The sequence below is a fragment of the Watersipora subatra genome, chromosome 1, assembly GCF_963576615.1.
Source record: "Watersipora subatra chromosome 1, tzWatSuba1.1, whole genome shotgun sequence".
Taxonomy (NCBI): domain Eukaryota; kingdom Metazoa; phylum Bryozoa; class Gymnolaemata; order Cheilostomatida; family Watersiporidae; genus Watersipora; species Watersipora subatra.
This window is the reverse complement of record NC_088708.1, coordinates 51,741,856-51,768,955: the sequence shown is the minus strand read 5'-3', so window position 1 is coordinate 51,768,955 and position 27,100 is coordinate 51,741,856. Positions and strand designations below refer to the sequence as shown.

The window sequence follows — 27,100 nt, the reverse complement described above, 5'->3', positions numbered from 1 at the left end:
AAAGCTGTTATCAACTAACAGCTTGGGCTACTAATAGTGCTATCAAGCTATACATGTGTATCCCAGTGATACACATGAGCTAAATAATCTATTGTTGAATGGAGTGCCCAAAAAGAATACATTTAGTTCTACAGGTATCCATAAACTAGGAGTTATCCTCTACATGAAGCTGATAGGTGACTGACATGGTCAGTACAGTAAACGCTCCGACAAAGCGAATAATCCGTTTTAAAAACGTTTACGTTGCAGGAATTTTAAGTTATACGAACAGTAAAATACCTATAAATTGCCTAATTCGTTCCAAGATATTCCCTAACTCCCCCCTTAGGCACTTCAAAAAGAAAAATATTTTGACTAAACCTTTTAATTTAATGACTGTACAGTAACTGTGGTATTACTGGTTTGTATCAACAACCTTTCTTATCACTTGGTTTAGGGTTTATGATTACAAAAATTTTATATTTTATATAAGTTAAGAGGAGCGAATACTTTCTTCACTAGCAGTCGATTAGTTCACTTTTTCCTAGAACAGCTAACTATTCTCTGTGCTTTCTCGATACACATGATGATCTCTCACGGCATGCTGAACTGCTAAGGTACAAGTACATATAATAGAGATACCCCTATACGCCGTTTTCTTTTATAGATGTGGCGAGAATGAAAACGATATGGTTAAGGCTAACTATGGAACGCTGGTTATTCAAACCAAATTTGACAAAGTTCTTGCATCAAATTGATGCCTTGCGTTATATGAAATTTGTTAAGTAATACGAGGCAAAAACTTTACATATGTTCCTAGATGTTTCTTATATGTTTCTATTATAGGAGCGTCTACTGGACTCTATTAATGAACAACGAAAAAATTTCAGAAAATATTTTTAGAAATGCTGAAATCGTTTGTTATAAAGCAAGCGTTCGACCATCATAGCCTACAAACAATAAACTGTATATATGGTGCGCCCTCATGTATATACAGTAGCCACTCCTATAATGTATACCTCCTATATTGTACATGTAAATTCCAGATAACATCAAGAATTTATACAAAGTTTTTGTGGTGTAACCTCATGGATATACAGTAGACCCTCCTATAACGTAAACTCCAGATAACATCATGAATTTATGTGAAGATTTTGCTTCGTACTACGTAAAAAATTTCATTTAACATAAAGTACCAAGTTGGGCCAGTTCTCAAGTTCAATTTGAATGTTACTCTATCTCGCCACACTTCTCGCCACATCTCCAAACGAAAAGCTTTGAAAATCATTTTTAGACCATGCATATAAATGAATATGAAATATTGATTATAAGACAATGCATATAAATGAATTTGATGTCACTAACCCAGTCAACAGATAGATTCTAGGAAATTAAAGTCAGAGAGGTCACTGACTTTCTATGAACAGATAAAGGCAGTTTTCAATCTCAATTCAATGCATGGGCATTAAACTTTACAAGATGTCTATTGTAGACAACTTGTAAAGTTTAATGCCAATGTCTGCCAAACTAAGTATAGTACCTAGTTTAAAATTTAGTAGCAAAATTTAAATCAGCACCTTCAAAAAATGCCCATGTATGCATCAGAGGTTTTCAACAGCATGTAAAGCAATAACCAAAACTTGTCATCTTATACAGGAAAGAATTTAATGAGTACAAATACTGCAACACTTAGCTAAACTTTGCTCAAAGTATCATATCTAGTAATAAAAATTGCAAGGATGCCGCATGGTAACTAATGTTAAATGGCTGTCATATTGAATATCATAGTGAACAATGCGAGAGACTGTAGTGGTATTTTTACTTGTACTCGAAATACCTTAAAGCACTTCCCTCAATGTGGGAAAAATAGATAAGATTAGAAAAACCCAAGTCTCACTAACGGAGAACTCAGGGCGAAATCTATCAAAGAAAAATTGAGATCAGTCACTCTCAGCAGGATTTTAAATGTCCCTTGTCACCGCAATCATTGTCGGTGTAATCGCTGAGAGCTGAGCAGTGTTGTCCCTTTTAGGGTTTTGATTTGTGATTAGAGTTTCAAAATAACCAATCAACAAATGCTCACAGAAAGGCTTTACATTTTACTACAGTTACCAGGAGTCCACAGTTACCTTTCGATATACCGTACTTTTCGGGCTATTAGCCGCTACGTTTTTCTGATGTTTTGAGCAATGCGGCTTATATAAGGGTGCGGCTAATCTGTGATTTTTTTCTTTCACCGCTAAGTCGCATTAACCGGAATCTCTGGTTAATGCGCCCTAGCGGTGAAAGAAAACGAAGCAATGCCTAACGGTACTGTTCCGTTAGACACTGGGTTAAAAAGCGTCGGTTAATGCAGACCTGTTCCGTTTTAACCAGCAAAGTTGCTGTCGTGTTAAAAAGCACTGTTATGAGTTCTGCGGCTTATAAAAAAGGCGCGGCCTATGTATATTGTTTTATTGTCGGTTTTTTTAAATAAAGCAGATGCGGCTTATACAGGGGTGCAGCTAATAGTCGGAAAAGTACTTTATATATATATATATATATCTGGGTGTAAGATTACACAGAAAGTCTGCAGATAAGGATTTCAGCTAGAGCTTCACGATATGGCGATTTAATTGTTTGTTGGCGATTTCTAAGGTGGATGATTTGAAAATTGCCACCATTTAAAGATATATCCCCAATCGTATAAACGATATAATCTCGGAATGACAATTTATCGCTCACTCTGACGATTGCCAGAGTGAGCGATACTGGAACTAAAACGCACAGCTTTCTAGTCTTATAATAAGCTCATTCTATGGCCCTCCATGCACACAGGCATTCATGAAATGTTTCTAATTATCACACAGACAAAACAGTCTCTTTTTAAGCTAAAACATGCAAAAATTATAGGAAGAATTTACAAGTTTTTTACATAATCATAATATCGTGAAAAACCGCGAATAATTAAAATATTGAATCAAATCATCGGGTGATTTTTGGAAATCATGAAGATTTAGTTAGAGCTCGTTAAAAGCTGTGGTTCCAAATCATGACTAAAATTGTGCGTCTATTGCTGCCCTCCAAAAGGAGAACGCTGTCATAAAATATTATTTGGTTACAGCCTATATTAAATTATACAATTTTTCAGTAAATACCAACATGCACACCCAACCTCGAATAAGAAAGGCAGATGAATACAACGACCAAAGACCTCTTATGAGTGCTGAACACATACCAGTTCTCAAGCCTGTGCTGGAAGTCCTTGAGGAGGTCTTCATTGAGATTAGCAAGTTGTGGAAGCTGATTGAATATTTTGTTTATACAGTCGGAAGGGATAACAGGCTGGCCATGATCTTCAGCAGCTTTACTAAGATGCTGTCTGAAGTCCTATAACACAATTCGTCAAAATGCTACCAGATCCGAAAGCGCCTCGAAAGACTTGCTTGTTAGCCACTTCATCAAAGTTATACTTGCGCAACTTTATCATTATTTCTTTGTCATTGTTTCTTCTCGACATTGTCCTGATTGCAAAACATTTTTGAGTATTGCTTAGCTCTGAGTGATTATGAATAAAATTGTGACCTTAAAAAATATTAAATTATTTCAGTTCAAAAGTTTCTATGGGATAGTTGTTCTTAGACAAAGCTGTTTGATTCACAACGTCACATTGTTTAATGCTGCCTTTAGAGTGGCCTACCAAATAGCTTTACAAAAAATTTGCCATGTAGTCAGTCGAAATTAAGCAGTGAAAAATAAGTTACAATCAAAAATTTTCAGGTGAAATACTAACGCCGAGATTCAGACATATTTTCTAGGTTCCTGACAACTTGTTACACTACTACACTATAGTGGCAAGCAATAACCGAAGCACACCCCTTTTTGCTAGCACAATGTAGTAACTAGCCATTAAAATTGACAAGTGTCAACAAGTGAATGATAAACCAGCTAAAGGGCTAGTAAAAGGCGCTAATCTAGTCACTTCTAGTGTAATGCAATGCAGGAGAAGGCTGACTCGGAAGCAGAAGGAAGTTACGCTTGAGGATCTCATCAAAAAGACGCATTGCATTATCTAAACTTGACAAACAAGACAAGAACGATGAGTTTGAAGTAGCTAGCCAAATGCTCAACACTTGAATTGTTACTAGTGGGTATTATGAGTCTACTGTTTGCTGCCGGCTAATTGCGGATTGCAAGATAGAGTTTAGGCTAAAGCTAGATGATAGATTGCTGCATAAAGGTTCCCACTATATCGTCGTATCTCGGCGTCGATGCCACAATTATATTTCAATGATCGGCGATGATAACCATGTTCACACTATCACATACCCATCCGCGTTTGCATCAGGAAATACTCCATGACGTAGTGTTTTCAGTTATCTTTTTAAATTTTGGCGAAAAAACCTCTTTGCTTTCGCGTGCGATAATCAAAACTAGTCCCGCAGCTTCTATCATAAACGGATATGAATAAATCACTCCATCCGCGACCGCGATTTACCATCGTCGAAATGGTTCACATTTGAAAGGTGGTCGTCGATGCTCGGCGAAATATCGAGAAAGTTGGACAGCTGCAAACTTTCCCGACGTGTCCGCAATGCTTCGTCGATGCCATCAATTCACCGTTTACATAATCGACGATGGATACCGAAAGGGAAACGCTGAAAAACGGCGATATAGTGTGAACTAGCCTTTAGGCGCAAGGTTTTAAAATGAACACTTTTCATCATGCATTTTCAGGCAAAAAACTTTGAAAATCATTTTTGTTGTGATTTGAAAAACTGCTTAACATATAGTTGGTCAAGTCATAAACCTACAGTTTTAATATGGCTGCACTTACGTCATTGCTGCAGTTTCAGCTTATCCAACAGGAAATAAACCAATATCACAATCAATTACCATAGAATAAATACAAAAGATTCCCTTCTAAAACCACTGAGCAATACCAGGAAAAGTAGGAACAATGACTCAAATTTCTACCATTTCTAGGCTTAGTTTTATCAAAAGCTTGGCGAAGTGAAAAATGTTTTTCACTTCCTGCACATTAGATTGACAAACTTCCTAAAATCTAAACAAAATCGTGACAAAAAAAGTATATTTCCAATGAAGTTGAAAAAACAACTCACAATGTTGAGCAAAACAAGAGCATCAAGATAATCTTTCTCCGAAGTCATGATTTCATGAGCGACATCATGTGACTTTTTCCTCAGCTTCAGAGTCCGTAACTCCACACTGGTCTCAGGCTCTACATCACTATCCGAACTTGAGCCTATACAAAAAAACACATAATTTTTAGACCAAATTCAAAAAGGAACCTTATTACAGCTTCAGGATTCACAAGAGTATGAGTTTTAACATCAGCTTAAACATTGAGATTTGAACCAATTTCTAACTAGACAATCATATAAACATCTTGAACTGATTATATCTGCTATAAATATTGACAAAGTCATTTAAATCCAAAAAAATATTGGTAGAAAACCTTTCGCACCATAATAATTAACTTTTCAAACATTTGTGTATGGAATTATTCCTTCACCATACATAACATGCCCATAATTGAAAGTGTGAAAGAAACTCTATATACATGTATATTACAATGTGTTTCAACACCTCCAAGCGTTACCTTCTGAGGTGATTAAAATGAAATAATTCACGATAAACACAGAAGATTAAATTACAATCACTTAAGCACAACCTTCATATCACAGTTAGAGAGCATGTTCAAGCAGGAAGTACTAAAACATGACCCTTTGATTGACATTAATGTGATTGACATTAGCGGATTTGCTCAGATGTAAAACAGCAAACAACATGCATGACAGTGAGAAGGGTTTATTATAGTCATTCACCATACAGCTGCTCTAATACAGCTTGAGCAGATGAGTTGACTGGTTGTGAAAGTGAGCGCCAGAAGTCCACAACCAGTTACCCCCAGTTCCACAACATCACAAAAAGGATTGACAAAAACCCGATGATTGCCCATTAGATAAATATTCGTTACCTAAGGTTTTATGAACATTTTCAAATTTTGTGATTTATCCTTGCACCAGCAATAGTTTCCTGTCACCATAGAGTCCATCCATTATTTGATAAGTGAAGACATAATATGAACATTAATGAACAATAGAGCCACTAGTATTAGTACTAGAGTTGGTATGACACAATCCATATCCACACCAGCTTTACAGCCAATCACAAGACACCACAATACTGATTAGGTTGGGTACTAAACCATTGATAATATTTAAGGGAAGGTAGAAAAGCGAAGAAGCCTGCCTGGAACATAGAAATTCATAGGGGATGCATATGGAATTATTTAAGCACAGCATTTCAGTCTAATCTCGTGTAGCAGTTATTGTTAGTTTGCAGGAAGAGCAGCTAGGCGAAATATGCTATATGATTCGATTTGTTGACGAGGAAAGCAAACCTTTCGGGCCGCCTTCTCGAGCAAAGGTATCATCCGGAAAATTGGAATAAACGTCTCCTTTCTGGTCCCCAACAGCGATCGAACGCTCATCTTCGCTGCTTGACACAAGGTCTTCATAAATGTTACTATTGCCGCTTTCGAGTGTGACAGATCTTGACAATACCCTAACGTCACCAAATTCGTGACTTGCAGTAGCCCCAGGGAGGCCTGGAGCTAGCTGGTTTGGACAATCAGCTAGAATGTCCACTGGCACCATGTAGTCTGACTCTGAGAGGTTGTCAGGCTCCACTGCACAATCACATGCAACATGGTTTGAACAGACTGCAAATGAGACGATCAAATAGAACTGAAGCGCATACGCTTGTGACGTGAAAAAGTATAGCTGCAGTACAAGGAGACAGGTCGCAGTCAGCAGCATGATGCCATTGCAGCGAAGAAGGGTAAATAAGACACATTAGTACATTTAGCAATCAACAAACAACTACAGCATACAAATGAGCATGAAAAAATCAAGTGTAACAACTAGCTTAATGAAAGCAAAGGCAATTGTCTACTAAACAGGAAGTCAAAATATGCCTCATAGAGATAATTTATGAATAGAACTACTATTTACAAGTGAGACAATCATCATTTAGCCAGTTAAAGAAATAGCAGATCAGATACAATCACTAACTGGATATAGAAGCATTGACAACATCGCACACTGTTCCCACTTGGGGTGGTCAGTTTATCAAACACTTTCATTCTAAATACACTGAAATGGTTTGTCTTTTACCGTTGAAACAGCCAAAATAACTTCATCTAATTAAAAGTTTTTGTTTCAGACCCTGATGTTAAAAACCAAAGGAGGTTAGAGGTCATGTAGGTTAGAGAATTACATAAGAAAAAGAAAGATAAATTTATGAGTAGCAACAAAAAGTCAGCCTCTAAAAGGCTGCGAGTAACAGAAACAGACTCACGTGGTGATTTGTTTACTAAACTACAAATTGTGGAGAAAAATTATGAGCCTTCGGTGACTCTTCTGATCCATCTGAATGTGATGAAGTGGATCAGATAAGTATTGTATGTTACAATCTTGTATTAGAATAGACCCTATAGCCATTGGTTATTTTATCACACACAAGTTTTGACACTTTCAACAGGGCAGCAAATCATAACAAACACACCTGCCAACTGATCCTCAGCAGTGAGTCCATTATCAGTCAACACATCACATGACAAGCCATGTTCTTGTATTTCTGCTTCATGGTAAACATTCTCAGTCACATTTGTGCTTTCAGATGTAAAGCTGCTTTCATTAGATGTCAGAGGAGAATTGCAAACAGATGCAATGCTTTGTGAATTAATGCCCTGTATAGGAGGTATAGGTGGAGGAGCACTCGGCCTTCGAGCTTTTATTTTAGGGGAAGCTGAAGAATGCGAAGCACTTGCCGTTCTTCCCAGATTACATGAAAAATCATGTATATTGATTTCTGTTTTCTGGTTTTCAATACCTTTTTTAGAAGTCGCTTTCCAAACGTGTTCATAATGATTTTCTGATAAAGTCCTGGCAACCCCACTAGCAGTATTAGATAGGCACTGGTCAATCAAAAGGACAGAATTAGCGGTAACTGGAGATGCGGTTATCTCATGGTCGGTTGATGATATTTTACTAGACTCAGGAACATCATTATCGGTTTGAACCAACAAACTATTTCTTGGTTGCGGAACAGGGGCAACTCTGACTACTGCCTCTGGCAATACTGCTGTGTCAATATTTAGATCATAACGAGGTGCTTCATTATCATGTTTCGTAGACATGTGTTTTTCTTGTTCATCTGAAGATGTGATTGCTGGAGATGTTGACAATCCTTGTGAACTAGCTTTATTCATGAATGTCTTTTGTCGAGGCTTCGGTATGGGCGATAAAAAAGTCCTGCTAGATAAATTCCCCTCTCCCACTTTGGCACGAATATTGCTAACATGGAACATGTCAGTAACCATACCAGGCTTTGAATTTTGCTTTGCAGAAGCTCCTTCATTTTTTTCTCTTGCATTGTCAAGCTCCGATGATGCAGTTGTCAAGGAATCAAGGTGTTTGTGATTATAACTGGGTACTGCGGAAACACAACGATGTGCAAGCAATTAGCAAAAGTGCAAATCTAGATATACCAAAAGCTTAGAAAAGCAGTATGCTGTGCGCAACATGGGATCTTAGCAGCAGCAAACACAAAAATCCATGTTTCCACACTCCACAGATTTTATCAACAAGAATTGTAATAATCGAAAACAGCTTTCTCTATTACTTTTAATCTCCGCTGAACCAGTTCTATGCCAGACAATTCAATTAATGGTATTTGCAATATTCTAAGACTACCAACCACCTATTTGAATATGAAATTCAACACAGATTAATCATAATTTAATATTAAAAAGACAAATTACTGATCACTATTGAATGGCTGATTTCAGTCTAAACAAATGAATTACTGGCCCTCTCACCTAAAGTAATCACTAGTTCAAATCACAGAAGTCTAGCACATCATAGAAAATTAGCTAGCTTGTGAATGTCTGCTTGGCTCAACATTAATTTTAAAGTTCAGAAATGTTGATTACATTCGTTTTTTTTCAGGCTACAACAAAAATGCCTGTGAGTACCTCTTCAAATAACAATAGCTGCAAAAAAGGATATCCTTGAAACTTAGAGCCACAATAAATGGAGGTCAGAACACAACCTGAACTACTGTTGTATCATCTGAAAAACCTACATGTTATTGTCGGACCAAGACTCCCAGAATGTGCATCAGGCATTAGAGCAACATATCTATTAGATGGTGGCTTTAGACAATAGTTAGTAGCCAGGCATTCAAGATAATCTGATGCCAATCCAGTTTGAAACAAATGCATAAATTATATTAGGGCAGAAGAAATCATAACTTCAATATTGTAGGGTGCTAATAGCGGCTGGTAATAGCTTGCACTATCAGACCCACTCTGATGAAGTACATAAAAACCTGAAGCACAAACTGGGCAGATGTTAGTTCTAAATTGTAGCAGATAGTGACAAAGTGTGTGGTCTACAATGGTTAGTCAAATTTTGACGGCTCATAAGTAGACCATAGGTCTACCCATTGCTATGGGTAGACCTATGGTAGACCTATTGGTAGACTTATGGTCTACTGGTCTACTCACAACATTTTATTGTGAGTCGACCATAGGTCTACCCACAATAAAATGTTATATGCTCAATGAAAGAATCAACTGGTATACAACAAAGCATCAAAAATATTCAAAAAAATAATCGACAACTGGTATATCATCATACCATTTATGTGGAATGCATAGCAATGTTACCTGGATCCTCAGAGCTTATCAGACTATTTGAGTAGGAGCAAGTACTACTAGTTTCGGCTTCATCCTCCTTTGTAGGTTTTATCCTGCACAGAACCTCTAATGTTAAAATTTATGTATCATCTAATAACAGTAATTTTGAAATAAATGTTTAAATAGCATTGAAAAGTTATCCAATACTACATAGCAAAACTTACTTGAAGGTTGGCTTTGGAGCTATGGGTGGTCGAGGAGACTTTGTGAGCGCTGCCATGGCTACAAAAATAAACTGCTGTAACAAATCTATGCATATATTGTACTAGCTCTATTTGGCAAGAAGGGATTTATGGTTTAGAAGTTTTCAGAAGTCTCATAGAACTTTGCTTATTTATGGATTTGGCCACAAGGTTAATTCAAATAAACAGCAATTATGATGAAAAATCCTGTAAAGCTTAGGTTTTGCTATCGTTGTTTTCAATAATTGGTTTTTATGAAAATTACAATACGTGTTCCAATGTTTCCCATCAGAAGTATGTTGGTACATGACTGAAGCTATCTAGCACCATGTGTCCTTATCAATTACAATGAGCATTGTTTAAAATTCGTTTGAAAGAATCAAACGCCAGTGGAGAAGAGCGAAACTTAAAAAACATAAACTATACACTCTTATCCCTTCGTTCTGTCAAAATCAACATGGAAAAATAGTTTTAGACCTCCTTATGCTGAATCATCAATAGTTGATGCCAGTTTTAATATTTTATGCCATCTTCCTCACTTGCACTTTGTTTAGTTCTCACGAGCTGCTGTTCGCAAGGAATTAAAGATTTTTCAATCAAAAAGTCATAAAAATGCTGAATTCTCTTTAAAACATAGTTTCCAACCCAGTTTGTTTAACCATAAGGATACCATTATATGATGGCAAACGTACATGAAGAGAATCATTAAGAATTCCTACTGAGCAAGTTAACTGCACAGACCTATTAGTATGACGCTGGTCTTAGTATAAATTTGATATATTGTCTAACAGAATACTGAAGTGGTACTGTTTAGACTTTGGTGACATACTTGAGTATTCATCAGTAGTGCAGAAAAACATTTTCAGAAATCATTAGAAAATAAAATCCTCTAAAAATGCAAGCCAAGATTTGAAAATTCAATTTCGGTAACAGTATTCAAAGAACACCAATCTATAAAAACTCGAATAAACACTTTTTCACAGTAATGTGTTTGTTAGAAGATCACCTGGTCAATAAATGAAAGTGTGATGTGTTTTGGCTGTGCACTTCATAGCATACCTTACATTCACATTGTTGTACTAGTCTTTTATTAGTTTTATTACTTTTATTAATCAAATAGAGACAATCTATGACTAACAAATACAATCAACCAAATATGCAATTGTTCAACGATCACTTGATAAATATTGAAAATGTATACATGCTGAAAATTGTCGAGTGTTCAAACTAGCACTCAGTACCAACTAGCAAGTCTTTTCCCCCTCTCTCTCCCTCTCTCCCCCCCCCCCCTCTCTCTCTCTCTCTCTCTCTCTCTCTCGCTATACACACTATATGGAAGGCACTTACGCACATACAAAATACGAGTCATATTAGAATTATTATCGTACTCATGAAGTACTCTTCAGCACTACCATAAACTTTATGAGTAGAGCTATCACTTCAGTAATGTGGCAAGCACAATACAAAGTTTTAAATCACCAGCTACAAAATTATAATGCATGCGTATGTTGTAGCAGCAAACTGCACCAACTTTTAACATACATTGCTCTAGACTTGCAATAGCTTATAGATTAATTTACAAACAATATATCTGTGCAATTACAATTATGGCAGCACTATCATGGTGAATGTTTTCCGCTAGTTTTATCGGTAAACGACCACAACTTTGCACTAACCGAAGGCGAAAACAATATTTTACTAATGCCGTTACAAAAACAAACTGAAAAGCAAAGAGCACGACAGCAATTATTATGTAACATAACATTTAATGTACCTGATTAAACAATCGTGTTTGCGTAGCGCCCTACAAAGGGTTTTCTCAGAGATATCTACATGTATGCGATGTTCCTAGCGTTTCATGCTTCCTAGTTTTCCTTGTTTTGATCTGCGACATTTATGTACATTCGTTTTGCAAATTTGTTAGTTTAATTAATAACGATAATATAATGAAAAAACAGAAATATTGTAATATAATTGAAAAAATTACTTTAGAATACAAAATATTAAAACAAAAACAAGACATTTTTATTGGATTGGAAACAATGCGGACATGGCAACGCAATAACATTGAACTTATCCGGATTATCCGGAAAACGCTGATCTTTTGCGTTGGAGGCAAAAAAAACTTCAAATGGTTCGTTTTATATTGGTAAATACTAGTTCCTATTCAAAAAGTCCTACGCTTGCAGTGTGCGGTTATACGGTATATACGGTAAAACATTTTCTACAACCCGCTTAATCTCTCTCGCAACAACCCGCTTAATCTATCTCCCTCCAATCCTGCGTGTAAATGGTATAGGAAATTATAAATAACCGTCATTTCTTCAGAATGGAGTATCAACTTCATTTTGTTACTAGCTCGAGGTGAGATAAGTAATTAGCGAGTGGAGATTTCCGGAATGGAAACGGAAATTTTTCTACCGTATACGCCGTATACCGTGGCTCTTCCCAAAACTTTTTGGATAGGAACTAGATTTTTCTCTCTTCGAAAGAATTTTACCAATATTTACCTCTATTTACTACTTTAAAGCTAGTGACAAATATAAAACAGTGATGGTTATGTCGTGTAACAAATTGAGCGTGAACTTAATATTAGATGTACAATTAGACAGTCTTCATTCGTGCCGTAGTCATTTTCTTTAGTTTCAGGATCACTAAAAATTGAACACATTGGTAAAGATACTGGCTTGTGTCATTGATTTTTGGTTATGCAGCAAAATATATTTGAGTTCGTTCAATTTTTCGGAATCAAATGGATCTTTGTAAATCAAAACGATTCGACAGCAGCAACTTTTTTGCTATTGTAATATTAAGGTAGATTTGCAGAGACCCTTTTCTCATACCATAGTTAGGGAGAAAATAGCTGTTCTGTTAAACAATTTAAAGATTATGTAGTATAGGAATATCTGTGACTATCTTCTGCGCTTTTTTTGTTTGTGATATATCTAAACTGTTGCATTTTCACTTAACCGGCGGAATTGAGCTTTCTGCATATTTTTTTAAGCTGTTAGAGTCCTTCAGTGACAGAACCAACTTATAACGTGCAGCTGACATAGCCCAGACGCAGTCATGTCTCACTCTTTCACAAAAAAAGTACAATATACCTACAGCGCTTCCTTCAGTGTGCTATTACACATAAATAACATTTAATAGAAAATGCTGGTTTTTACTGCAGCTAGCAGAGGAAAAACTCAATGGTAGCCTTCAGACGTGATAGCAGCCAGTCTTGGATATTTGTGCAGAGCATATACAGTTAGTCACTCACTTCTGTGATGTAGTTTGCAGCTAATCTGAAGTACTGAGTAGGAGTTAATTTATACTTAACATCGCCGAGGTTCCCTTGCTGTAAAAGAAAACACGAAATAGATTACGTGCTTAGTTTGTACATTTTTGACAAGCACCCTGTGTCTAGCAAACATCTAATGCAATACTCATTTCACTAAGATGTGCATTAGCTGCTATAGGTAATCAGTAGAAAGAAATGACTATCTAGGGTGGATTAGGTGTTTCAATTGATTTAAACAATCAGCTACATAGTCATAATTTTTAGCGGGCGTCAAATCTCATGATTGTTTGCAATTAGCAAAGTTAATGGGTTGTTTAACAACCCACAATATTTTGTCTGAACACTACCGCAGTTGATATTGATAACTTAGTGTACTGGCTTCATAACACAAAGGGTTTTATCTTTTAATTTAGCTGGTATTCAGCAAAATCAAGTTGGCTTCATAAATAACGTGACATCAGGAACTACAAATAAAAACCAAGATCATTAAAAGTAAAACATGTTTTAGAATAAGCTACCCATTAGCAAAATGCTGTAGGTCGTCCAGTTTAGTTTTTGGTAGATTATTCCTGTTGAAAATTTAAATGTTTTTGCTTGATACAGCAGCCTTAGTATAATACCGCAACAGTCCTGAGTGGATTATGTGCTAAAGAATTTAAATAGCGCATGCCATCTGAACCATACAAAAGACCTGAATAAAGTTTAATATCATGTATTTTCAAAATAACTTTATAATGGTAAGCCATTTGTCTAAATATTAAATATATGAATAAAAGTACAGACAGTATGAAACTCTCCTGCTGGTTTTCAATGTAACATCTACTCAGTGGTTTGTAGCTACAACCTTTTTATACTTTTGGTAATACATTCTTGGTTATAATGACACGTTTAAAGAATAATTGTGAATATATACGCAAATGTGCTTGTGCATTTGACAGTCTCGTTTGTAGACTGGCATATCCTAATATCTTTTGTAATGAAACAGTCTGTGAAACAGTCTCTGTTTTGTGATTAGCCTGCGTGGCTGTATTTACGGTGTAGTTGAGTATTATTTTAAAATTGAACATCTTGTTCTTGGCAACTATTTTTTCTGGTAATTAAAGAGCGATGCCAGTTAGAATGCATGTGTTGGCCTATACTTAATGTGTTAATGTGCATATGATATGATCGCATTATATTTTTGCTGTATCAACCATTTTCATTGCAAATATAGTAATACAACTGATGATATACTAAGAGAAGTGCTGAAACCATCAAATTTGTTGCCTCCTAATAAATACTGTAAAACCTTTATTTCAGCACCATGGTGCTGCATTTTTCAACCTTTTTCTCATAGTAGCATTACATTATTATAGGTGACATGATGTTTAAATAGATGTTGACCCTATATTTTTCCATTAGCTCGTCAAGACTTTGGAAAAATAAATCTAACCCTTTTGGGGCGAAGCGATGCTAATGTCGCCTATGTTTTGCATTCTCTTTCATGTGGAGCAAGATTAATTAAAATTATTCCAATTTAAGAAGTGACATTTTGGCTGAACTGTTTTTCGTCGATGTCAAAATACCAGGCCAAAATAAACAAGAAACTATTTAGAGTACAACATTACACATACAATGATAAATTATTTTGATGGTGTCGCTTTCTAAGTTTTCAAGAAAAAACTGTATAAAATTTTAGAGTTAAAAAACGGACTTCAATATGCCATAACAATGGCTGCTATTAGGTCGTCCGGCATTTCTGATGAGTATTCTCATCAATTATCAAAGCATTTTAGCTCTTCAGATCAGGTTGTAAGCCACACTATTTATGAATCTGAAGACAATGGATCGGATTTAGACTTTAATGACCTCAAATCAGGTTTCAGTTCTGATGATTACAATTACGTTGCAGTACACTGTCACTAAAACAATGGTAACACTTTAGCAACAACAAAAAATTGTTTATTGATGTAACTGAGTCATTATTAGTACCATTTTGTAGACATTTTTCTACAGATCACTTTCTTCTATTGGTTTGCAAAAATAAATGTCTAAAGTGGATGACAAACGTGATGAGTCAAAATTAAATGTAATAAATGTCAAAGTGGCAGTCTAATAGAGGTGGAATTCAATTAAAGGGTGACAGTGTATTTTTTAATCCTTTTTCCTATAGTGGCGTTCTATTACAGGCTGCATTCGAGTAGAGGTTTTATGGTAGGCTATGTTGCACACTGTCATTGCAATTTCCCTGCAAGCAATATGCTGGATTAGATGATTTATGAAAACTATCCCTGTTTTCGTATATTATTTTAGTTTCTTTCGTCAGCACGTCCAAATTTTTTCACTTTAATGAGTTGGAGAATGGACTACAGAAAACTCTTTTGTCTCCCCATTTGTTTCAATTTCGACATCTTATTTTATAATCAATTGATACTGTCATATGTTGTTAATTTAATGTCGACTGTTTCAGCAGTGAGATTCACTGTTAACTATTGTTGCAGCGTAGTACCTCTCTCACTCATTATGCACCACACAGTTATTAACTAATTTTATTTTAACTTTAGCTCCTTTGTGCTACATGGAAGTTTGTCGACATTATCTCAAATTGATTAAGATTTTTAACGTTTGTGTTTAGTTTGATAGTTCAAATTATACCAAGTGTTAGTCAAGTAATCAAAAGGGAGAATCTTCAATTTATGGTTAGATGATTGAATCTTCGTTGAGTAATACAATTTTTTTCTTTCCAAAACAGTTTGTTTGGCATTAAAGTTGATTAAACTTTTAATGTATTGATGGAGTTCAACAGTAAAGCTGTCAAATGTTGCCGAAGTATGCTAAAATATTTACAATTTGTCAAGTTGTAAGACTAGCTTGCGCTGAGTTAGTAAACTTTTTATTTACGTATCGTAAAGATATTGCAAGAACAATAGCCATTCATGGTAAACTTTTACTGAAGTTTTCCATTAGGTGTATGGCATTGCTACTAACATGAAATATGTTGTATTTTTAGTTGAATAAAATAGGCCATTAACAAAGAGAGATCTTTAATTGTAAGCTAATTGCAACAGGCTTTCTCAGGAACTAAAGAGGGGGCAGCACTCACTCCTTTTCCTACATTGGGTGATCAGCTCAGAAAGTAACACTCTCTGAGTTGTTCACCCCAATGTAACTCTAACGTGTTGCTCAGAGATTAACACTCTGAGCAACACTTTAGAGTTACACTCTGAGTAACACATTTTAGAGTAACACTCAAAAAAGCATCTTAATCTTACACGGTATGTTAAGTGGAACACTTCAATCCAAGTCAATTTTTCGTTAACCAAAGCAGACGTGTTCCTATGTTTAGGAAACATGCATTATCGCTTTAGATCATGGAACTGCGGATTGTAGATCTGCGCTAATCGGACAACTATGTCTGTATTGATGCTAGCTTTTCAAATGCTTGGAGTTAAACAACTTCTTCACCACATCAAGCGCCAAGCTATCCTGATAACTCACAAACAATTAAAGAATGCACCATTTTTGCTGTTTCTGGAAAGTCATAATTTAACTTATTCATCAAAAAACAATTTGCATGTCGATAAAAGACTAGGTAGTATTACTGCCTTGCCAAAAATCTTGACTATCAGCTGCTCCACTTAATTACCTCATTTATAGTACTTGGATGTTCTTAGTAACCTCTCGTATAATAACTTGGTATTTGTAGATATGTTAATATAGATATGCTAAGCAATCCAAAAGCTTTTGTTGCTGACAAGATGGCGAGCGTTGATTCTGCCCTGTGATGTCAGATTGTTTTAGTTCATTACGTAGGTACAGACAACATTTTGAAAATATTATTTCATGGTTGTGGTTGAATTTATTTCTGTAATACAGACAATAGTAATAACGCTATATTTCTATTTTTAGATGACATGACAGCCCTTGAGCGTGTTTCTCTTCAACTGCTTAGGGCTTTGCAAGCCGAGGTAAAAGACAAACGACGTATATGTTAAGAATTTCTACAGAAATGTAAAAACAGCACAATATTACCGGAATCTCAATGTTCCAATTTTAAAGAAGGTACAGCTTTATTGAATCGATAAATGTGATTTTTAACTAAGTCAAATAGATATCATATTTATATAAAATAAAACGTATGTTTTATAAATGAACTATAGTTAGTTATACCTTAGCTGTATCCTTCTTTCCACTACTCACATGTGGTCTTACAATGGCAGAGGGGACCAACCCAGACATGATGTAAAAATTTATACTACAGCTTTGAAGGATTTGTTTAGCACCATTCCAGAGTTCACAAGCTGTTAAACAGTGTGCTTAGTGTTGTGGTCCACCATTAAAAGCATATTTATGCACAATAGACCCCTCTCTCCCACACCGTAAGTAATCCATTCCGAAAACTGTTACATTCCAAGGTTCTTATATTATACAAATTGTAAAAGACATATATATATATATATAGGCTATATATATATATATATATCAGGGATTACGTGTTTGTCACAATTTCCATTTCCATAATTCATTTCCATATTATTTCCATTTCCATAATTAATTTCCATATTACTTCCATAACATTTCCATAATTCATTTCCATATTATTTCCATTTCCATAATTTATTTCCATATTATTTCCATAACATTTCCATAATTTATTTCCATATTATTTCCATAACATTTCCATAATTCTTTTCCATAGTTTTTTTTCCAGTTCCATAACATTTCCATAATTTATTTCCATATTATTTCCATTTCCATAACATTTCCATAATTCATTTCCATATTTTTTCCATTTCCATAACATTTCCATAATTCATTTCTATATTATTTCCATTTCCATAACATTTCCGTATTTCTAAAATAAAATTTCCATTTCCATAAAATTATGGAAATATTTATGTTTATGGAAATGAAAAAGTAAAAATTTCCATAATATGTTTAGCGATCCCTGGTGTGTACGTATGTGTGCGCGCTTGCGTGTCAAATGAGTGTGTGTGTGTGTGCAATCGTCAACTCTTCCCGAACATGTGATTAATGTATACATAATATGAATATGATATTTGCTTGCTAATATACTTTATTTAGGGTCCAGGCAACATCAAAGCTGTATGCTACCATTGCCTATAACTAAGTCAGAGACGATTTGAGATAGTTTCTTTCAGACTCCCTTAATAGTTTCTGTAATACCACTGATGTTAGCTGGGTTTTGTGCTACCATTGTCTGTACATGTAGCCAAGTCCAGAGACAATTTGAGTTAATTTCTTGTAGGCCCCTTTAATAGTTTCTGTAATACCACGGATGTTAGCTGGGTTTGTGTGTAACCATTGTCTATACATGTAGCCGAGCAAGAGACAATTTGAGTTAGTTTCTTCCAGACCCCTTTAATAGTTTTTGTAATACCACTGATGTTAGCTGTTTGTGTATTAACATTGTCTATTCATGTAGCCTAGTCTATACAATATAACTCCCCTCTGTTTATATCTTGGATTACGTGTATGTTACAATTTCCATAATTCATTTCTATATTATTTCCATTTCCATAAATTTTCCATAATTCATTTCCATTTCCATATTATTTCCATTTCCATACCCTTTCCATAATTTATTTCCATATTATTTCCATTTCCATAATTTATTTCCATATTATTTCCATTTCCATAATTTATTTCCATATTATTTCCATTTCCATAATTCATTTCCATATTTTTTTCCATTTCCATAACATTTCCATAATTCATTTCCATATTATTTCCATTTCCATAACATTTCCATAATTCATTTCCATATTTTTTCCATTTCTATAACATTTCCATATTTCTAAAATAAAGTTTCCATATCCATTTCCATAAAATTATGGAAATATTTATGTTTATGGATATGGAAAAGTAAACATTTCCATAATATATTTAGCGATCCCTGATATATATATATATATATATATATATATATATATATATATATATACATGGAAAAATATATATATATATAAAAAACTATGGAAAAGAATTATGGAAATGTTATGGAAATAATATGGAAATAAATTATATATATATAAACTATAAATTCCTAAGAATTATGAACTAGTATTACTAAAGTTAGAGTGCTCAACAATATATTGGAGCAGCTATATACTAATAAATTATTTAAAAGCAATACTTATCTGTTTTCTCAGCTACTGTCAGTTTCATGATATTCTCATTCATCAGGCTGTGTTGAAATAAACAAGATGGTGACTAATCTCTTCCTGGCTATTTTTCCCTCCTTTAGTTCTTATTGTTTAATTTCCTCTTCTTCTGATTAGTTGTTGGTTAGTAGCTACAAAATGAGAGAGAATATAACTTCTGGAATGACGACAGGTTGAGACTAATTCAGATTTTTTATTAAGTGTTGCTAAGTCAGGTCTATTAATGATGTAGTATTTTTCTGTCAAACATAGGTTGCACCTTTTGCTGGAGTTGTTGTATGATTTTGTTTGTTTTAGTACAGTCCAGTCTAGTTTGTAGTCAATGTCTTGGTCTTTCAGTTTCCAAATGTGTTTGCTTAGTTCAGTTGCGTTTCGCTTGGTGCTATTTTTGATACTAGTTTTGTGGTTACTATATCGTGTTTTAAAGTCAGTTTCACAAAGTCCTATGTTTGACAGAAAAATACTACATCATTAATAGACCTGACTTAGCAACACTTAATAAAAAATCTGAATTAGTCTCAACCTGTCGTCATTCCAGAAGTTATCTTCTCTCTCATTTTGTAGCTACTAACCAACAACCAATCAGAAGAAGAGGAAATTAAACAATAAGAACTAAAGGAGGGAAAAATAGCCAGGAAGAGATTAGTCACCATCTTGTTTATTTCAACACAGCCTGATGAATGATAATATCATGAAACTGACAGTAGCTGAGAAAAAAGATAAGTATTGCTTTTAAATAATTTATTAGTATATATATGTATATGTATATATATATAAAAGAAGTAAGAGATGACTAAAAATGAGTTTTTGTTACTAATAGTTTCATGTACAGAGTACAATCGTCTGATGATTGTACTCTGTACATGAAACTATTAGTAACAAAAACTCATTTTTAGTCATCTCCTACTTCTTTTATACTTTAGCTCTTACTTCTAGTAATAGAGCACTATGCTAGAGAAGCGGGACATTACTCTATATATATATATATATTTATATATATAGCATTATCGGTTTCTTCTCAAGCTCACCCATTTGACCATTCATAATGAAAAGCTGAACTAGATTTTTTAATTTAATGACTGTATGGTCACACATAAACTAAAAACTTTTCTTTTAACAATTTCCGATTTTTCTGTTTTTTATTTAACATTTTATATCTACTAATTTTATTTTGGATGGTCATACGGCTAAAATTAATTTCAAATAAACTAGTTCAAAAGCTTCTGGTTCTAACAAACTACAAGAATTGGCAAACATAATTAAAGGATGATGCGTATTTTGTGGCACTGTAAATGTCTATTGCACAACATTGACTGCACTGGCAAAAAGTATTTAGCTTACAACTGCACATTGTTAGCTCCATAGCATGAAATTTGGAATTGTCTTCTTATTTTCCCAACTCACTTGCAAAGAGAGTAGACAATTCGTTTTCTTTTTAAACATACTTTGCTGAACTTACCTAAATACTTGTCTGCACTAGTATTTTAATAGTCAGTTGATTCAACACACTGGTGAGCAAGTCATTAATCCCTATGTTGTTAAAAAGGACAGCTTTGCATTCACAAACACTTATTCCACATATACTAGCATGTTTGGCACCTTACAGCCATTAGACTTAGTAATGCCCAACAAGTATTGTGAATCTGGAAGTCATCTGCCTCTATATATTTCCTCTGTTCGCAAGACTCAAAATTTTCTGCCCAGCCCCATCCTTTCTCTGTTTTGACAGGAGGAAGTTACATGTTAATTTCACTTCCTTGGCCCGCTCACTGCGTAAAGAACCAAGAAAAGAGAAAATCTGTGAAACAGATTCTCATCATTATTTTTGTCATTGTTATTATTTATTATTATTAGATTTTGTCATTATTTGTCTGTATTCCATTAATTCAAGCGCATGAACTATTGTGTAAATAAAAATAAAAGGTGGTACTATTGTCAAAAGCTCATGAGACAACATGTCGCACTGATGAGATTACAAGGTCTCATTTACTGAGCTGTGTGTATTCCTATAGAACCACGGTTTATTGTCCCACTAACAATTTTGTCCTGTTCAGTATTCTGCTACTGCAAGATTTTCAGCCATTGTGCCTATTACAACTATTCTGCTGTCACCAAGGTAGTGATAAAGACTAAGCTGGAAACTGATACGGTTGTTATTTTAAAGCAACATGTTTAAATTTTACCTGAACAGCTAGAATTCTTCACACATTTTCTAAAAGTTCCGAAACAAAAAAGAAATTTCCCTTTTCAGCTATTCCCCACCTGGCGTTACATTAAGTATTACATAATGAGACTGCTGAAAAAAGGGCAGTTGCCATATTTTGAATAAATGCTCACACCAGTAGCAGAGTGGGGAGACAAGTCCAAAGTTATTTTCGAGTTCAATCAGAAGACAAAAAACAACTGCACTTATATTTTAATAATGAAACAAACATCAATTTGTTGTTATTTGTAAACTCATAAATCTGAAATCGACAGTCATCACCAATATGCACTATTCAATTCTCTGTAACATAACATAGTAAGCATATAACGAGTGTTAGTATGGAGTAGCTAGAGTAGTGAGGTAACTTGTAGCTATACACTGCTGATCATTAATACATTAACAATGAATGATTAGCTAGTAATGTAATTGCTTTGCTAACAAAATCGTAGTTCAACCAATTTCATATACCGTAAGTTGGCTGAATCTATGAAACATTTAGTTTGGCTAGCGTAAACCTATAATTGTTAATCTCAAACACCCCATCGACCAATCGCAGTAGCCCCATCTAGTAGCGTCATAGAAAGAAGTTTTCTAATCTCCTTGCATTTAAGTGCAAACCCTAATTTTATGCAGGCAGCTTGTAAGGGTTGTGGTGAATATTTGAGCTGTGTCCCTCACAATTGTGAAATTACGGTAGTTTTTATTTTGATATTTGGCAGACTAGGGTACATGATAACTGTGTCTGGCTTCGTCAACTATAAATTAGCAAATGTGCAAATACCTGTCTCATGAGGCAAATACCGGTCATATGAGGTAAGCACCAGTCATATGAGACAAACACATGTCATGTAAAACAAACACCTGTCATATGACACAAGCATCTGTCATATGAAGCAAGCACCTGTCATATGACTCAAGCGTCTGTCATATGAGGCAAACGCTCAAAGTATAAAACCATTGACCAAGGAAAAGCTTGACGGTACCTCTGTAAAGATGCCACATTTGCGAAATTAAAAAGAATGTTATATTTACATATAATTATTGGTATTCTATCACATAATTTTTTCCAATAATTTATAGTCTAACATCACTAAATTAACCATGCACAAAGTTTAAAAGTAAAATACTAAGGTTAAACAAGCGTTCTTAATGACTTCACACTCCCATCGCTGTCACATCTATGGCTCAAACAATCCCCCTTTGGCTAATACTAATGGCTGGGTGCATCAAGTAATACCAGCCATGAATATTTCTATTCTACCATAAAGACAGCACTGGTCATTCCATGTATGTTCTGGTTGCAAAAATAAACTATTAATTCCACCAAGAGTGTTATAGTGAGGAAATTTGGGACCAAGCCTATCGCTATAAGCAAGGTACATACCAAGGTACCATATACCAAGGTACCATATACCAAGGTACCAAGGTACATAAGCAAGGTACCAAGGACCAAGCCTATCGCTATAAGCAAGGTACATACCAAGGTACCATATACCAAGGTACCAAGGTACATAAGCAAGGTACCAAGGACCAAGCCTATCGCTATAAGCAAGGTACATACCAAGGTACATAAGCAAGGTATCAAGGACCAAGCCTATCGCTATAAGCAAGGTACATACCAAGGTACTATATACCAAGGTACATAAGCAAGGTACCAAGGACCAAGCCTATCGCTATAAGCAAGGTACATACCAAGGTACTATATACCAAGGTACCAAGGTACATAAGCAAGGTACCAAGGACCAAGCCTGTTGCTATAAGCAAGGTACATACCAAGGTACTATATACCAAGGTACATAAGCAAGGTACCAAGGACCAAGCCTATCGCTATAAGCAAGGTACATACCAAGGTACTATATACCAAGGTACATAAGCAAGGTACCAAGGACCAAGCCTATCGCTATAAGCAAGGTACATACCAAGGTACTATATACCAAGGTACCAAGGTACATAAGCAAGGTACCAAGGACCAAGCCTATCGCTATAAGCAAGGTACATACCAAGGTACCATATACCAAGGTACCATATACCAAGGTACATAAGCAAGGTACCAAGGACCAAGCCTATCGCTATAAGCAAGGTACATATATGTTACATATGTACCATATGTTAAATTAACTTAATTAAAGTTCACTTAACTTTAATTGCAATAACTGTACTTGCATTAAGCATTAAATTAAAGCCTGCTGCCGGTATAATGGCCATTTAACTTAAAAGTGGTTAAAATGGCATCCAACGTATATGAGATATAAAACCGTGTCTACTGAGGCAGAAACTCCTATGAGCCATCCTTCCAGCCTGCTGATTGGGATAATGATACAAGAAATGTTATATGTGTAGGTAGAAGTATACAAGAGATGAAATATGTGTAGGCAAAAGTGTGCAAGAGATGGAATATGTGTAGGTAGAAGTGTACAAGAGATGGAATATGTGTAGGTAGAAGTATACAAGGGATGGAATATGTGTAGGTAGTAATATACAAGAGATGGTATATGTGTAGGTAGAAGTGTACAAGAGATGGAATATGTGTAGGTAGAAGAATACAAGCGATGGAATAGGTGTAGGTAGAAATATACAAGAGATAGAATATGTGTAGGTAGAAGTATACAAAAGATGGAATATGTGTAGGTAGAAGTTTACAAGAGATGAAATATGTGTAGGTAGAAGTATACAAGGGATGGAATATGTGTAGGTAGAAGTTTACAAGAGATGGAGTATGTGTAGGTAGAAGTATGCAAGAGATGGAATATGTGTAGGTAGTAATATACAAGAGATGGAATATGTGTAGGTAGAAGTATACAAGAGATGGAATATGTGTAGGTAGAAGTATACAAGAGATGGAATATGTGTAGGTAGAAGTATACAAGAGATGGAATATGTGTAGGTAGAAGTATGCAAGAGATGGAATATGTGTAAGTAGAAGTATACCAGAGATGGAATATGTGTAGGTAGAAGTATACAAGAGATGGAATATGTGTAGGTAGAAGTTTACAAGAGATGGAATATGTGTAGGTAGAAGTTTACAAGAGATGGAGTATGTGTAGGTAGAAGTATGCAAGAGATGGAATATGTGTAGGTAGAAGTATACAAGAGATGGAATATGTGTAGGCAAAAGTGTGCAAGAGATGGAATATGTGTAGGTAGAAGTGTACAAGAGATGGAATATGTGTAGGTAGAAGTATACAAGGGATGGAATATGTGTAGGTAGTAATATACAAGAGATGGTATATGTGTAGGTAGAAGTGTACAAGAGATGGAATATGTGTAGGTAGAAGAATACAAGCGATGGAATAGGTGTAGGTAGAAATATACAAGAGATAGAATATGTGTAGGTAGAAGTATACAAGAGATGGAATATGTGTAGGTAGAAGTTTACAAGAGATGAAATATGTGTAGGTAGAAGTATACAAGGGATGGAATATGTGTAGGTAGAAGTTTACAAGAGATGGAGTATGTGTAGGTAGAAGTATGCAAGAGATGGAATATGTGTAGGTAGTAATATACAAGAGATGGAATATGTGTAGGTAGAAGTATACAAGAGATGGAATATGTGTAGGTAGAAGTATACAAGAGATGGAATATGTGTAGGTAGAAGTATACAAGAGATGGAATATGTGTAGGTAGAAGTATGCAAGAGATGGAATATGTGTAAGTAGAAGTATACCAGAGATGGAATATGTGTAGGTAGAAGTATACAAGAGATGGAATATGTGTAGGTAGAAGTTTACAAGAGATGGAATATGTGTAGGTAGAAGTTTACAAGAGATGGAGTATGTGTAGGTAGAAGTATGCAAGAGATGGAATATGTGTAGGTAGAAGTATACAAGAGATGGAATATGTGTAGGTAGAAGTGTACAAGAGATGGAATATGTGTAGGTAGAAGTATACAAGGGATGGAATATGTGTAGGTAGTAATATACAAGAGATGGTATATGTGTAGGTAGAAGTGTACAAGAGATGGAATATGTGTAGGTAGAAGTATACAAGAGATGGAATATGTGTAGGTAGAAGCATACAAGAAACGGAATATGTGTAGGTAGAAGTATACAAGAGATGGAATATGTGTAGGTAGAAGTTTACAAGAGATGGAATATATGTAGGTAGAAGTATACAAGAGATGGAATATGTGTAGGTAGAAGTATACAAGAGATGGAATATGTGTAGGTAGAAGTTTACAAGAGATGGAATATATGTAGGTAGAAGTATACAAGAGATGGAATATGTGTAGGTAGAAGTATACAAGAGATGGAATATGTGTAGGTAGAAGTATACAAGAGATGTAATATGTGTAGGTAGAAGTGTTCAAGAGATGGAATATGTGTAGGTAGTAATATACAAAAGATGGTATATGTGTAGGTAGAAGTGTACAAGAGATGGAATATGTGTAGGTAGAAGTATACAAGGGATGGAATATGTGTAGGTAGTAATATACAAGAGATGGTATATGTGTAGGTAGAAGTGTACAAGAGATGGAATATGTGTAGGTAGAAGCATACAAGAAATGGAATATGTGTAGGTAGAAGTATGCAAGAGATGGAATATGTGTAGGTAGAAGTGTACAAGAGATGGAATATGTGTAGGTAGAAGTATACAAGTGATGGAATATGTGTAGGTAGTAATATACAAGAGATGGAATATGTGTAGGTAGAAGTTTACAAGAGATGGAATATGTGTAGGTAGAAGTTTACAAGAGATGGAGTATGTGTAGGTAGAAGTATACAAGAGATGGAATATGTGTAGGTAGTAATATACAAGAGATGGTATATGTGTAGGTAGAAGTGTACAAGAGATGGAATATGTGTAGGTAGAAGCATACAAGAAATGGAATATGTGTAGGTAGAAGTATGCAAGAGATGGAATATGTGTAGGTAGAAGTGTACAAGAGATGGAATATGTGTAGGTAGAAGTATACAAGTGATGGAATATGTGTAGGTAGTAATATACAAGAGATGGAATATGTGTAGGTAGAAGTTTACAAGAGATGGAATATGTGTAGGTAGAAGTTTACAAGAGATGGAGTATGTGTAGGTAGAAGTATACAAGAGATGGAATATGTGTAGGTAGAAGTATACAAGAGATGGAATATGTGTAGGTAGAAGTTTACAAGAGATGAAATATGTGTAGGTAGAAGTATACAAGGGATGGAATATGTGTAGGTAGAAGTTTACAAGAGATGGAGTATGTGTAGGTAGAAGTATGCAAGAGATGGAATATGTGTAGGTAGTAATATACAAGAGATGGAATATGTGTAGGTAGAAGTATACAAGAGATGGAATATGTGTAGGTAGAAGTATACAAGAGATGGAATATGTGTAGGTAGAAGTATACAAGAGATGGAATATGTGTAGGTAGAAGTATGCAAGAGATGGAATATGTGTAAGTAGAAGTATACCAGAGATGGAATATGTGTAGGTAGAAGTATACAAGAGATGGAATATGTGTAGGTAGAAGTTTACAAGAGATGGAATATGTGTAGGTAGAAGTTTACAAGAGATGGAGTATGTGTAGGTAGAA

At 35.0% G+C, this 27,100-nt stretch overlaps 1 protein-coding gene and 1 long non-coding RNA gene across 2 annotated transcripts in view; one reads left to right on the top strand and one right to left on the bottom strand.

The window, feature by feature from the left end:
- The window catches only part of LOC137388677 (FYVE, RhoGEF and PH domain-containing protein 6-like), a 44,162-nt gene extending 32,357 nt beyond the window's left edge, over window positions 1-11,805 (bottom strand). The window contains exons 1-7 of the mRNA XM_068075141.1: window positions 11,705-11,805; window positions 9,913-9,970; window positions 9,719-9,801; window positions 7,552-8,481; window positions 6,386-6,673; window positions 5,082-5,224; window positions 3,197-3,348 (exon numbers count right to left, since the gene is read on the bottom strand). Coding sequence (XP_067931242.1) covers window positions 3,197-3,348; window positions 5,082-5,224; window positions 6,386-6,673; window positions 7,552-8,481; window positions 9,719-9,801; window positions 9,913-9,968 — 1,652 coding nt within the window. The 5' untranslated portion in view covers window positions 9,969-9,970; window positions 11,705-11,805. The remainder of the gene's footprint in view (window positions 1-3,196; window positions 3,349-5,081; window positions 5,225-6,385; window positions 6,674-7,551; window positions 8,482-9,718; window positions 9,802-9,912; window positions 9,971-11,704) is intronic.
- Window positions 11,806-16,882: 5,077 nt separating this feature from the next.
- LOC137385641 (uncharacterized) lies at window positions 16,883-20,081 on the top strand. The gene is made up of 3 exons (XR_010977787.1): window positions 16,883-17,004; window positions 17,105-17,257; window positions 19,945-20,081. It is a non-coding gene; the product is annotated as an uncharacterized lncRNA (long non-coding RNA).
- The last annotated feature ends 7,019 nt before the right edge of the window (window positions 20,082-27,100 follow it).